Source organism: Micromys minutus, assembly GCF_963924665.1.
Source record: "Micromys minutus genome assembly, chromosome: 2".
NCBI classification, from domain to species: Eukaryota; Metazoa; Chordata; class Mammalia; order Rodentia; family Muridae; genus Micromys; species Micromys minutus.
Genome location: NC_137971.1, coordinates 17,268,329 through 17,280,856, shown reverse-complemented (window position 1 = coordinate 17,280,856; position 12,528 = coordinate 17,268,329). Strand labels below are relative to the sequence as shown.

Sequence of the window (12,528 nt, the reverse complement as noted above, 5' to 3'; positions counted from 1 at the left end):
CTAGATCTAAAACTATGCAAATGTGTCAAGAAAGAAGGAAGGGAACTATTTGGGGTCAGGAAGATCCAGGGAGGAAAAGGAAAGAGGTATCCAGGGAGGATAATGGGAAGGTTAACATTAAGCAACACAAAATAATATATATGCTTGAGAATATATAAGACAAAATCCATTATCTGTATGCTGATTTTTAAAAATAACAAAGAAGGGGGCCTGGAGGGATGGCTCAGTGGTTAAGAACATGTACTCCTCTAGCAGAGGACTAGAGTTCAGTTCCCAGCACCTATCTCAGGTGGCTCATAACCACGTAAGTCCAGCTCCAGGGAAGCTGACATGTGTCTGTCTCCACAAGCACTTGCACTGAAGTGCACAGTCTCCCTACACAGAAACACACTGTATCCACACACTTTAAAATACATTTAAGCTATTCAGACCTGACCTTCCTGCTGCGGGCCGGGCTGAGGCGACTCTGCAGCGACCGGCGGTTCTTCCCGACACACCCAGCTCGAGACACCATGGTGGCGTACTGGCCACAGTCTGCACACAGCTACATCCAGTTCTCCCAGATCTGCGCAAAAGCAGTGAGGGATGCCCTGAAGACCGAGTTCAAGGTGAACGCAGAGAAGACTTCCGGCAGCAGCATAAAAATTGTAAAAGTGAGGAAGGAGTAGCAGAACCTGACTGAAGCCTGAAGTGCCGAGTCATCAAAGCGAAGCTTGTGGGCACCTATTCGGACAGATGGAAATCAACCTTACCTCCTGGGGACTACCCATCTTGTTGATAAATTGACTATGCCAATAAATTAACATGGTTCACTCTCAAAAAAATGCATTTAAATATAGAAACAATAAACCATAGGCTTTGGAGGGCTAGCAAGACGGCTTAACGGGTATGGGTGGCTGCTACTGAGTCTGACTGCCTGGCATTAATCCCGAGGAGCCCTCACACTGAAAAATGTCCTCTAACCTCCAAATAAGCATCATGACATACACATCCACACATATCTGAACACACAAAAATAGATGTAATTGTAGGTTCAGTGCAGACTCGTTAGAGGTATAATTCACAGAATCACCCAACCAAAGAGTTTTTTGTTTTTTTTTTTTTTTCAATTGTTATGAATGTTATAAGGGTAAAGGATGTGGTGCAGGGAGTTCATGTTAACAGGTTGTCGTTAGGAACATTACTAACGTAGTTTCACAGTTGTAAAAGGACTATAAAAGGAAATGGAAGACAGAAGACAATATTTTTTTTTTTTGTTCTCCAAATTTATAAACTTCTATTTTCACCACACCTCATTTTGAGACATAGTTTTTTAGGCTCTTCTCCACAGATGGGCTTAAAGATGTATCACTCTGTGTACTTTTGAATGTCTCCCTAATTCAGAAAGTAGGCAGTTTCTGTCTGTGCCTATCTTCCTAGCAGAACCTAAGGTCCAGTGTGGCAAGGATGGTGTCAACATACAGCCCAGGACCTGGCACTTCGTGAGTTAACACTTTTTTTTTTTTTTTGAAAAGATGAGCAAGTAATGGCATAAAGCCAAAGCATCCTTGTAAGAATATTCTGAAACTGTACGTTTATGGCATTGAAGGTAAATATTACTTCTACCCTCTTTCTAGGAAGTGGGGAATTGTTATCTTACAAATGGGACTTTGGTTTCTGGGAGCTATTTCTGTAGGCTCCTCCTTAGGACAATCAGGATAGCTGAACCTGCCCCCAAGGATCCTTGCTGTTACAGCAGAGCTCGAGAAAGCCAGTACTTTTCCAGGACCTCATGTCAGCTAAAGGAAAAGTACTTGGTCTCTCTAGATTATCTTCACCTAGGGGTCATTAGCTCTTACATGCTGAATCACAAAGGGGTGGAAAGCCAAAAACTCATTTCACAGATGAGGAACTGGGCTCCAAAAACCAATTGATTTTCTAAGCCTAACACTTGTTTATAGATCTGATGAGGTTGAGAACATGCTTACTCTACCCCTCTCCCTTTCTTCTCATTATAAACTGACTTTTATGAGGGGCTACAATGTAGCTTTGCAGAAAAACTCACACTTTGTGTGCCTGGGGCATTGATGGGGTTCTTGAGAACAGGGAGGGACTGGATAAGAGCAAATAGTATTATTTTTAGCAAGAATTTTCTTTTACCTCAGAGGGAAAGATCTCTATTTGTAAAGCGGCAGAAAACAATGGAATTTTGTAAATAACTAGAAAATACAGAAAATGCAGGGAGCCTGAGTGTGTGTGCTTTTCTTATCTGTGTAGAGATTTTTAAAAGAATATGCCTGGAGATTACACATTTATATTCGGTTGTTCTACAATTTATTTTATTCATGTTCTTCACTGTTAAAATTTTATTATCATAAGCTCATGATCCTTTTTTTATCAAAAATCTAGGATTTAAATTCCTTGTCTAATATCTGTGGAAGAATCCATTCTTTTTGCTGCTCCATTTTTCCTGGTGGAAGGAACATGAACATAGAGTTCCAAAAATGTCTTACTAGGCATTTAGCCTAACCTGTAAAGCAAATGTAATTATTTTTACTTCAAAGGGATCTCATGTGCAACTACAGACTGATAAAAGTGTTAGATGATACTCTTATGATGATCAACTCTTCGGCATAATAAAGGTATAAATCCTTATGGTAAACCAGTGTCTGTGTGTTAAAGGATTTAGTTGAGGAGAAAAGACATTTGCCAGGATCAACATGGGGGATTTTAGTGAGAATGTATAACTTTGGGTACACATAGAGAGAAAAGCTTGGAATTTAAACACTAGCACACACACACACACACACACACACACACACACATACACACACACATATACACAATGGAAATTAGGAGAGTTTATGCATTCGAAGAATTGTGAAAATATTTTTCTTCTATTTCTTTTTAATACTATTTTTATTTGTTCTTTATTTTTTAACTTTCTTTTATATGTGGACTATACATATATCCTCTCCCTTTCCTTCCATCAACTTTCCCCCAAAAAAGATCCCACCCCCTGCCTGCTCCCTCTCAAATTCATAGCCTCTTTTTCTTTAGTTATTATTGTTAATAACCATGTCGTTACTGTATTATTAACATAATAATTATATTGTTAATAACAATAAATACACTTGCTGAGTTGTATGTTGTATACACAGCTGAGTTGTATATTGTATAATAACAAAGAAATATACTTGCTGAGTTGTACATACTTGCCGAGCAAGTGCAACTTGCTGAGTTTATCTAATCTTGCTCAGATATATATGCATTTATATGGGTGGATAGGGATTGGATAACTGATCAGGGGGCTCAGTCTCCTCTTGACAGACATTGATTGTCTGTTGCTCTTCATCTAAGGGTAGGGCCTTGTGAGACTTTCTCCATGCACACTGTCATTTCTCATTTCTTAGGCAACCATACTGCTGAGATGTGATGGGTGGGTATGACTTCCCTGTCATACACAGAAAACACAAACTGGCAGCCGGCATCCTGGTACTTTGCCTCTTACAATTTTTCTTTCCCCTCTTCAGTGATGTTCCCTGAGTCTTAGTTAGATGTAGGGGTTGTATTGTAGATGGGCACGGCACCCCATGCACTTTGATTTTTTATACAACTTTTATAAAACTACAAAAAGTTTATTAATATTGCTAATAATAAAATCCGTTATCATGCATTGAGTGAGCTCTTTTCCTGTACCAAACACAGTGTCCCTTATAATCTTCATGAGTAGAAAAAAAATGAAATTATATTTTATGATAGTCATATGATTGATTAATGGGTAGTGGAGCCCAAGAGAAGGCTGGAGAGGCGGCTCAGCAGTTAAGAGCACTTGTTGCTCTTTCAGATGAAAAGAGTTCAGTTCCCAGCACCAACATGGAACAACTCCAGCTCCAGAAGGTGTCTGACATTCTCTTCTGACCTTCACCTACAACATGCATGCATGCATACACACACACACACACACACACACACACACACACACACAAATAAAGCCCATGCAAAATCTAAAAACACACATGTGATCTAAGAGAGAAAGAAAAGAAAGAAAGAAAGAAAGAAAGAAAGAAAGCAAGAAAGAAAGAAAGAAAGAAAGAAAGAAAGAAAGAAAGAAAGAAAGAAAGGTCGGACTGATGGGAACTGAGTAGAATGCCTTTATCAGCAGCTACTGAGGAGGTTGACCTAGAAAAGGAGACTCCTTTCAATGGCTACAAAGTGACAGCTCAGTGAGAGAAACAAGCCGGAAAGCCTGGCACTCCCCTGCACAGCAAGCTGCTAATTCCAACTGATATCCTGAACACCTCCAAAGCACAAAGAGAAATTTTAATCGTTCTCATTTCTACAAAGGTATTTGACGTGACAGGTGTCAATGACCTTACTGTGATCAGTCCGTACCCATACCTCCACCAACCATTCTCCACAAATAATTATGATTTGTCAACTGAAAAGAAAACCAGAGACAGACGTTCGCATTCAGGTCCCAAGTTTAGTCCTCGGTAGCAAAATAAATAAAATAAAAGTGAACCTTAAAAGATGGATCCTAAATTATTCCTTAACTAGATGAACAAACTGTGCGGATGTAACTCAGTAAAGTGCTTGCCACAAACATGAGGGCTGGGATTGGGTCACCAGAAATAGAAAAAGAGGGGGGCTGGCAGTATTTGCTTGGAATCCCAGTGCTGGCGAAGTGGAGCCAGGAGGTTTCTAGGGGCTTGCTGGCCAACCAGCCAGCCTAGCAGAATTAGACAATAAGAAACTTTGCCTCGCACACCAAGAAAATGCTGACTGTTTCCATGTTACATTGTGTTCTACATGTACTTTATGCTTATGGTAACTAGTAAGGTTTTAATGCATACTATCAAACTTCTAAAAGAATTAAGTACTGACAAAAATATTCATACAGTGTTATGCCAAAATGCCTTTAAAAATCTGTACATGTATCTCTCGTTTTTAAAAAAATAAAGTTGAAAGAGAAGAAAATTGTGGAGCTGTCAAGTTTGTTGACTTTGGAATGACTTTTTTTTCTGGCATAACTTTACCTTGTATTGTGAGATACCATGGTTATTTCTTCATATGTCTTCAATGAAATGATAATGAGAAAACAATAAAAAAAGAAACTTTGCCTCAAAAGCAAAACAAGATGATTGATGCAGGCACACACATACGCATGTGCACACACATGAAGATGTGACTTCAGAATAAACAACTATTTAATTAAATATTGTATGGATCTATAGTATAGTCACCTAAGAAAATGAAAACCGCTACCAAATGTCTAGAACTTTTTGTTAGAATTGCCCAAAAAGAGAAAAAAATTCATTTATTCCTTAACTAGATGAACAAACTGTGACTTACCCACATAATCAGTTCTGCTCATCTAGAAATGGATGAGCTATTGGCAAATGCAACTTGGATGAATGTTAAGTATATGCAGTGAGCTCCCAAATGCTTTCTGGAAAAGGAGACTACAGAGGAAAAGGCAGGTGATGGAACCCCCCATCAATCCAAGTGTAGGTGTGGGGGGGCGTGTCTAAGGCCTTCTTCATGCTAGGCAAGTGAGCAACATCCCCAGTTCAGAATGGAGCTACTTTTTACTTCGATGGGTACATGAACATGCATCCACCGACATGTATATATAACATTGCAGAGTGTGGTGGTGCATGTGTGTGATCCTGAAATCAAGAGTGCAAGGTCACTCTTGGCAACCTGGTGAGCTTGGCCTGTGCAACATGAGACCCAGTCTCCAAATACAACGGAACTCACGTAGCAATATAACAGAAAAGGGGGAATTTTGCTACATACATTTTGAGGCATAAAAGTAAAGCAATACTACCAGATGGTGGATAGAAATAACGTGAGCAATTCAGTGGGGGGGGGGAATCTCCTAGCTCTTGCTGGAGAGGAATCAGATGTGTATTTTTACTATGGTGATGATGGTTACGCACATTTAGATATGACAAGATGACAGGCGTTTGACCCCGATGCCAGTTTTCTGCTTTTGATGTAAACCGTGGAAGGAACTTGAGTGAAAAGCAGAGGCGCTTCTATGTATTATCTGTTTTGCAACTTCGCGTTGATTTATCCATCGAGACTAATCCTGTTATTATATTTCTTGTGCATCTGTCCCATTTGAAACATGATGTTAGCACGTGCACAAACTTTATTCGTGAATACCTTTAACAAAGCAGTGGCATATTACATCATCGTCCTGAACCTCACTGTTTTTCTACTGCGTTGGTGACTTTTCCGTATTACATATACATTGGATATTGTACAATCTTTTCCTGGATGGATAGTTCTCTATCCCAAAATGGCCCCATGATGCATTTCAATTTGTTGATGAACACCGGTATCTTAGCAAGGAATTGCACTTAAATAATTTGGAAATGCTTACAATATGAAAGATTAACTAGGATTGAGACCAAAAATTTTGACTGATTTCATAGGACCAACCATCAGAATAGCTTTTAATTAGATGCAAGAACACAGGAGAGACCAGGGGGGCGTGGGGGGGGACGCTGGGAAATTTCCTGGATCCATTGGGAAGCAGTGAACCTGCAGTTTGGAATTACTGCCAGGAATTTCGCCATAAGGGCAGGGAGTGGAATGGGGGGAGGGGGGTTTGAATAGGAGGAATGACACAAGTAGGAGGCCATGCTCGGTACCCAGCCTTCCCTGAGCTCAGATACACTCAAGTGTATCCAGGCTAGGCACTGAGATGGTGCGTGTCCATCCCCAGCCGCCCACAGGGACCCCTCCCAGGCGGGCTCCTTCCACCCCCACCATCACCTCCCCCACCCCCGCCTCCAGCCCACGCGCGCAAGGGGAGCACACGTGGTGACCTGCCTGGGGCCCGGATTCCCAGCTCCAGCTCCTCCTCCCTCCCTCCAGCTCGCGCTCGGCTTGCTGCAGTATCACGTGCAACAGCGCCGGGTGCAGGATGGCGGCGGCGGCCGCGGCGGCAGCAGCGCTGGGTGTCAGGCTCCGGGACTGCTGCAGCCGGGGCGCCGTACTCCTGCTCTTCTTCTCCCTGTCCCCTCGGCCCCCGGCCGCCGCTGCCTGGCTGCTGGGTCTACGACCCGAAGACACTGCCGGAGGCCGCGTGTCCCTGGAGGGGGGCACCCTGCGGGCGGCCGAAGGCACCAGCTTCCTCCTGCGGGTCTACTTCCAGCCTGGGCCGACGGTCCCCGCCGCGCCCGTGCCCGCACCCTCCCTGGCCCCGGGGGAGAACGGCACGGGCGATTGGGCCCCGCGGCTGGTGTTCATCGAGGAGCCCCCGGGAGCGGGTGGCGCGGCGCCCAGCGCGGTCCCCACGCGTCCCCCGGGACCGCAGCGCTGTCGCGAGCAGAGCGACTGGGCGTCGGACGTGGAGGTCCTGGGGCCCCTGCGCCCCGGGGGCGTGGCGGGCTCGGCCCTGGTCCAGGTGCGGGTGCGGGAGCTGCGGAAGGGCGAGGCGGAGCGCGGCGGCGCGGGCGGCGGCGGGAAGCTCTTTTCGCTGTGCGCCTGGGACGGGCGCGCTTGGCACCACCACGGCGCGGCCGGCGGCTTCCTGCTGCGCGTCCGCCCGCGCCTCTACGGCCCGGGTGGGGACCTGCTGCCGCCCGCGTGGCTGCGAGCGCTCGGGGCGCTCCTGCTGTTGGCCCTGTCCGCCCTGTTCAGCGGCCTGCGCCTGAGCCTGCTCTCGCTGGACCCGGTGGAGTTACGGGTGCTGCGGAACAGTGGCTCGGCCGCCGAGCAGGAGCAGGCGCGCCGCGTGCAGGCCGTGCGCGGCAGGGGGACCCATCTGCTCTGCACCCTGCTCCTGGGCCAAGCCGGCGCCAATGCCGCGCTGGCCGGCTGGCTGTACGCCTCGCTGCCGCCGGGCGTCGGGGACCCCGGGGAGGACTTCGGCGAGGCGGGGGTTCACTTCCCGTGGCTGCCGGCGCTCGTGTGCACCGGCGCCGTGTTCCTGGGAGCCGAGATCTGTCCGTACTCGGTGTGCTCGCGCCACGGGTTGGCCATTGCCTCGCACAGTGTGTGCCTGACCCGGCTCCTCATGGCGGCCGCCTTCCCCGTGTGCTACCCGCTGGGCCGCCTCCTGGACTGGGCTCTGCGCCAGGAGATCAGCACCTTCTACACGAGAGAGAAGCTGCTGGAGACGCTGCGGGCTGCCGACCCTTACAGCGACCTAGTGAAGGAAGAGCTCAACATCATCCAGGGCGCCCTGGAGTTGCGCACCAAGGTGGTAGAGGAGGTGCTGACCCCTCTCGGGGACTGCTTCATGCTGCGCTCCGATGCGGTGCTTGACTTTGCCACTGTATCCGAGATTCTCCGCAGTGGCTACACTCGCATCCCGGTATACGAGGGCGACCAGAGGCACAACATTGTGGACATTCTATTCGTCAAAGACTTAGCCTTTGTGGACCCGGACGACTGTACCCCGCTGCTCACAGTCACCCGCTTCTACAACAGGCCCCTGCATTGCGTCTTCAATGATACCCGGCTGGACACTGTACTGGAGGAGTTTAAGAAGGGTGAGCAGTAGTCTTTATCCTTCCCCAGCTCCTATTCCCCCTTCAAAGATAACTGCCCTTACATAGCCATAGGCGGCTTCAGGTACCCAAAGCAATACCTTTGAGCTATGGAGTTAAAACTCCAGGAAGGCCTGCTATTGGCTCCCTGGCTGGAAGCCGGCTGAGCCCTGGCCTCTTCCACTTTAACTTGACTCACCAGCTAACCCATATTTCTGTCCCATTCTCTCCAACCTGCAATTCATTCTGGGGTCTACCAAGTGCCAGGCATTGTGAGATTAATCCCAGGAGAGCCTTAGGAGTTTATTGCATAACTCACGACACACTACAGAGTCCCCTCTACAGAGTCCCATAGCCTTTGCCTCATTCCTAGAGCTGGAAGCTCACCGTTTCCAAAGAGAATGAACTCCAATGCTGGACAGCTCCAGCTGCTGACAGCATCTTCCTTTCGCGGAGCAGAAACAGAAGTCTCCAGAGTTTCTAGTTCTGCCCCTTTGAGTAGGAGAGAGTAAGCACCGGGCTACTTGACCATTCTTCATTTTTAATTCACTGACAGCCATTCATATGACATACAAAATGGCCAGGTTAGAGATTCATGGTTAGCCAATGCCGGGAGTGTTTGCTCATTACAGTGAGGCAGGTGGGGAACTTAATACTTCCTCAGATTGGAGACTCCAGAAAACTTGCACCCAAATGAATGGGTTTCTTTTCAACACCATCACCCCATTCCCTCCTAACCTCAAACATGGTGCCACAGCAAGTTGTGTGGCGCTCGACTTCATGTATGGGGTTTCTCTAGATATCACCTTCTGGGCCCGAGTACAAATTCACTCAAGAAAACTCCACCTGCTTACTTTAGAGCTCGCCCCTTGTGTTTGTCCTGTTCCTTTGTTCACCACACCTGTCCCAGAACTGCCAAGTGATTTTTGTTTTTAATCAGATCTACTTCCAGGGGTCAGCATTGAGAATATTCAAAACAGTCTCATCTTCCCTGACTTCCTGGGAATTAGCTGAGCCCCAGGCCCCTTCCAGTCTGCTTGGCTCACGGGCTGCCATATTCTGTATTCATTTTCTCCCACTTGTAGTCTTCCCTTGAGACTTACCAAGGCTTAAGTTTCTGTAAGAGAAACTCTAGTTTGGGAAAGTATCTCATTGCCCTATAGTGCCGGAAGGCATTTTAAAAAATAATTTCATTTATCCTTTGGTTATTTTGTATAATGTATTGTGATCATTTCCAACTCCATTCTTTCTCTTAGCTCCTCTGAGATCCACCCCATGTCCCGATTCAACCAACATCTTACCTTCTTTTCACCCCATAGCCACAAGAGTACGGTCAGCCTATCAGGGGTCTCACCACGAAAGAAAACTGATTCTTCCTGCCCCAAAAGCCATCAGCTGTCCGTAGCTCTTCAGTTAAAGGTGGGGACTTATGAGCTTCTTCCTCCCCAGGCTTAAGTTTTCACTGGCTTGATCTTGTGCCTTCAGCCACAGCGGCTGTGAGTTTGAGTGCAGCGGCCCTGTCCTGTCCAGGATACAGTTTTATTCTGGTCCTCCCCAAGCCTTGGCTTTTACAATGTGTCTGCCCCCATCTGCTATATGAACCTTGAGGCTGGTGATGATCTAGATATCCCACTGAACACTCAGCTCTAACACTTATTCTCTGTGTTTTGACCAGTTGAAAGCTTCTGCACTAACCTCTATCTACTGATAAGGTCTGAGAGCTATGCTATCCTACGCCAGGAATGTTTCCCTCTGTAAAGCCGGCCTTAAATCCAATCAGAGAGCAGTGTGTTCCCCTATAACAGTCATGCCACTACTGCAGCCATGGGTATCTTACTGCAACAGGTAGTTATTTCCATTCACAAGGTTCACAGCTGGGTGATGGTTCCACTCCCCCAGCTCCAGCAACCTACATAGCACCTTCCAATACTCTAAAAGTAACTACAAGAAAGCCTCCTAGTCAGTACCAATGTGACTCCCTCCATAACTTGTGAGCAAAGTATATGGTGTCTTCAGCAATAGGGTCTTATCTTATAAAATTTCAATGAGCAGTCAGAGCAATGGCAGTAGCCTGTAGGGTTTGGGGGGTTCTCCAGTATACCTCTGAACAACCACTCAAGGGGTGGTAGCCCACTAGATGTACGAGAATTTCTGACAGCCTCTGACCAGAGGATTTTGATGAGACTCTATGATCCCTTTCATTCATCTCGCAGCACCTCTTGATACAGAGTTGGAGGTAACAGTGGAAGCAAGCCTGCCTTCAGGAAGCTAAGTCTATGGTGTACACGAGGTTAGTAAGAGCAGTCTTTAAAAGCCAACTTTGTGTTCCAGGAAACTTTAAAATAGATGGTGCTCATTGGAAGTGAGCCCACATGCAGAATTTCCGAAACTGTTCTGAAACTAGCTTTTTCGTATTCTATATCTAGTCTGTTATTAGGTAGATCATTAAAGAGAAGTAAGTCATGATAACAAGCAGTAGGCCGACAAGGAAATGTCCAAGTCTTCTCAGCACCTAGCCACTTCCTCAGAGTGCCATCCTTCTGAGTCACACAGGAGCTCATTGGCAAGGCAGAGAATTCCATGCCCTGCTCTATATCTCCTAGAAGAAAATCTGCATTTTTAACAAGCCCTTGGGTGACTCGAGTTTATATTAGAGTTGGAAAAGAATTAAACACCCTCAGAGAACCCTTATTAACACTTCTTGGAAGACCTACTTTGGGTGGGAGACAAGGAATCATTAACAAGGAGGTTATATCAGGCTCTAAGCCCTAGGACAGTGGCCAATTTCTATGACTTATGCATACAGCACATGTTAGGAGAGGCAAGCCAAGTTAAACTGCTTTTCTTTATATTTAAAAATAACTTTTAAGCTAGTCTTTAATAGCTCCTCCATTTCCCTCACTTCCTCGAATCTCAAGTAACTTAACCATCTAAACAAATCCCTGAGGAGGCAAAAGAGGGGAATGATTATATTAATAGGAGCAACGGTTGCCATTAATTGAGTGACAATTCTGCCAGGCACCATGCCAAGCCTTTTTTTATACTTAGAACAGCCCTCCTGGGTTGGTACTATAAACTCCATTTTGTAGATAAAACAACTAAAGCTTAGATCGATACCATGACTTACTCAACTTCCCATAGGTGATAACTGGCTGGCCTGTGAATGAACCAGGTAAGTCTGTAGATGCCCGAAGCCTGCTTGTCTGCTACTCTGATTCCTTGTTCCTCCGACCTGGAATTCCTGCTGCCTAGAATGGTGGTAAAATCTAGCCTTTTTTCCACTGACTTGCTGCCCACTTCTGCTTTCTTTGGGTTACAAATGTAGCTTTAATAATTGTAACAACCAGTGACATATATCCCACTGTAGGATTCTATCTACCTTTTCTTGTCTGATTCTGTAGTTACAAGGACTGACCCTTAGGGCCAGATGGTTATTCCTAGGTGGTGACCTAGGAATACACTGAGCATGTATAACCCAGGTTCAAATGCAGATCACATGACCCAAAGCTCTTGGTCTGTGTAGGATGCTACCCTTGCACTTTTTGGCTGCCAGTCTGTAGGGGTAGAGAAAAGGGAAACAGGCTTTCCAGTTGCCATGCCAACTTCACAAAGAGAATTGTATCTCTTTCCACAAGACTGTGAGTTCCTTGATGACAGGGAATGACTCAGTCCTTTTCTCAGAACAAGCACAGAGACTACTGTGTAACTATAAGTAAGTGTTGTAAATAGGTAAAATTCATATATCTATATTTGACTGAAGGCAAACTCAAAGTAATTGGGGTTGTTCACTGGCCACTGCAAATGCCTCCAGTAGAGACACCATAGTCCCTCCAATATGCTGAGATAGAAACTTCTCCTTTATTACCCATTCTCATCATACTAATCTTTGTTTGGTTTTGTTTTGTTTTTTATTTAATATTTTTACTTATTCACTTTACATCTTGCTCACTGTCCCCCTCCCACATCCTTCTCCCATCCCTCATCCCCCAACCCCTACTCCTCTGAGAGGGTAGGGCCCCCAGGTGTTTCACCACCCTGG

General features: G+C 45.9%; 2 protein-coding genes across 7 annotated transcripts in view; both read left to right on the top strand.

Moving 5' to 3' along the window:
- Positions 1–512: 512 nt before the first annotated feature.
- Positions 513–668, top strand: LOC308417902 (ATP synthase subunit epsilon, mitochondrial-like; the record flags this gene model as incomplete). Its single annotated transcript, XM_080913209.1, has 1 exon — positions 513–668. One exon carries the CDS (start codon positions 513–515, stop codon positions 666–668), a length of 156 nt encoding a protein of 51 aa, XP_080769335.1.
- Positions 669–6,919: 6,251 nt separating this feature from the next.
- The window catches only part of CNNM1 (cyclin and CBS domain divalent metal cation transport mediator 1), a gene marked incomplete at both ends in the record, with an annotated part of 58,515 nt that continues 52,906 nt past the window's right edge, over positions 6,920–12,528 (top strand). For all 6 annotated transcript variants that reach the window (XM_080911420.1, XM_080911418.1, XM_080911419.1 and 3 more), the window contains one exon: positions 6,920–8,492. In XM_080911420.1, coding sequence (XP_080767546.1) covers positions 6,920–8,492 — 1,573 coding nt within the window. The remainder of the gene's footprint in view (positions 8,493–12,528) is intronic.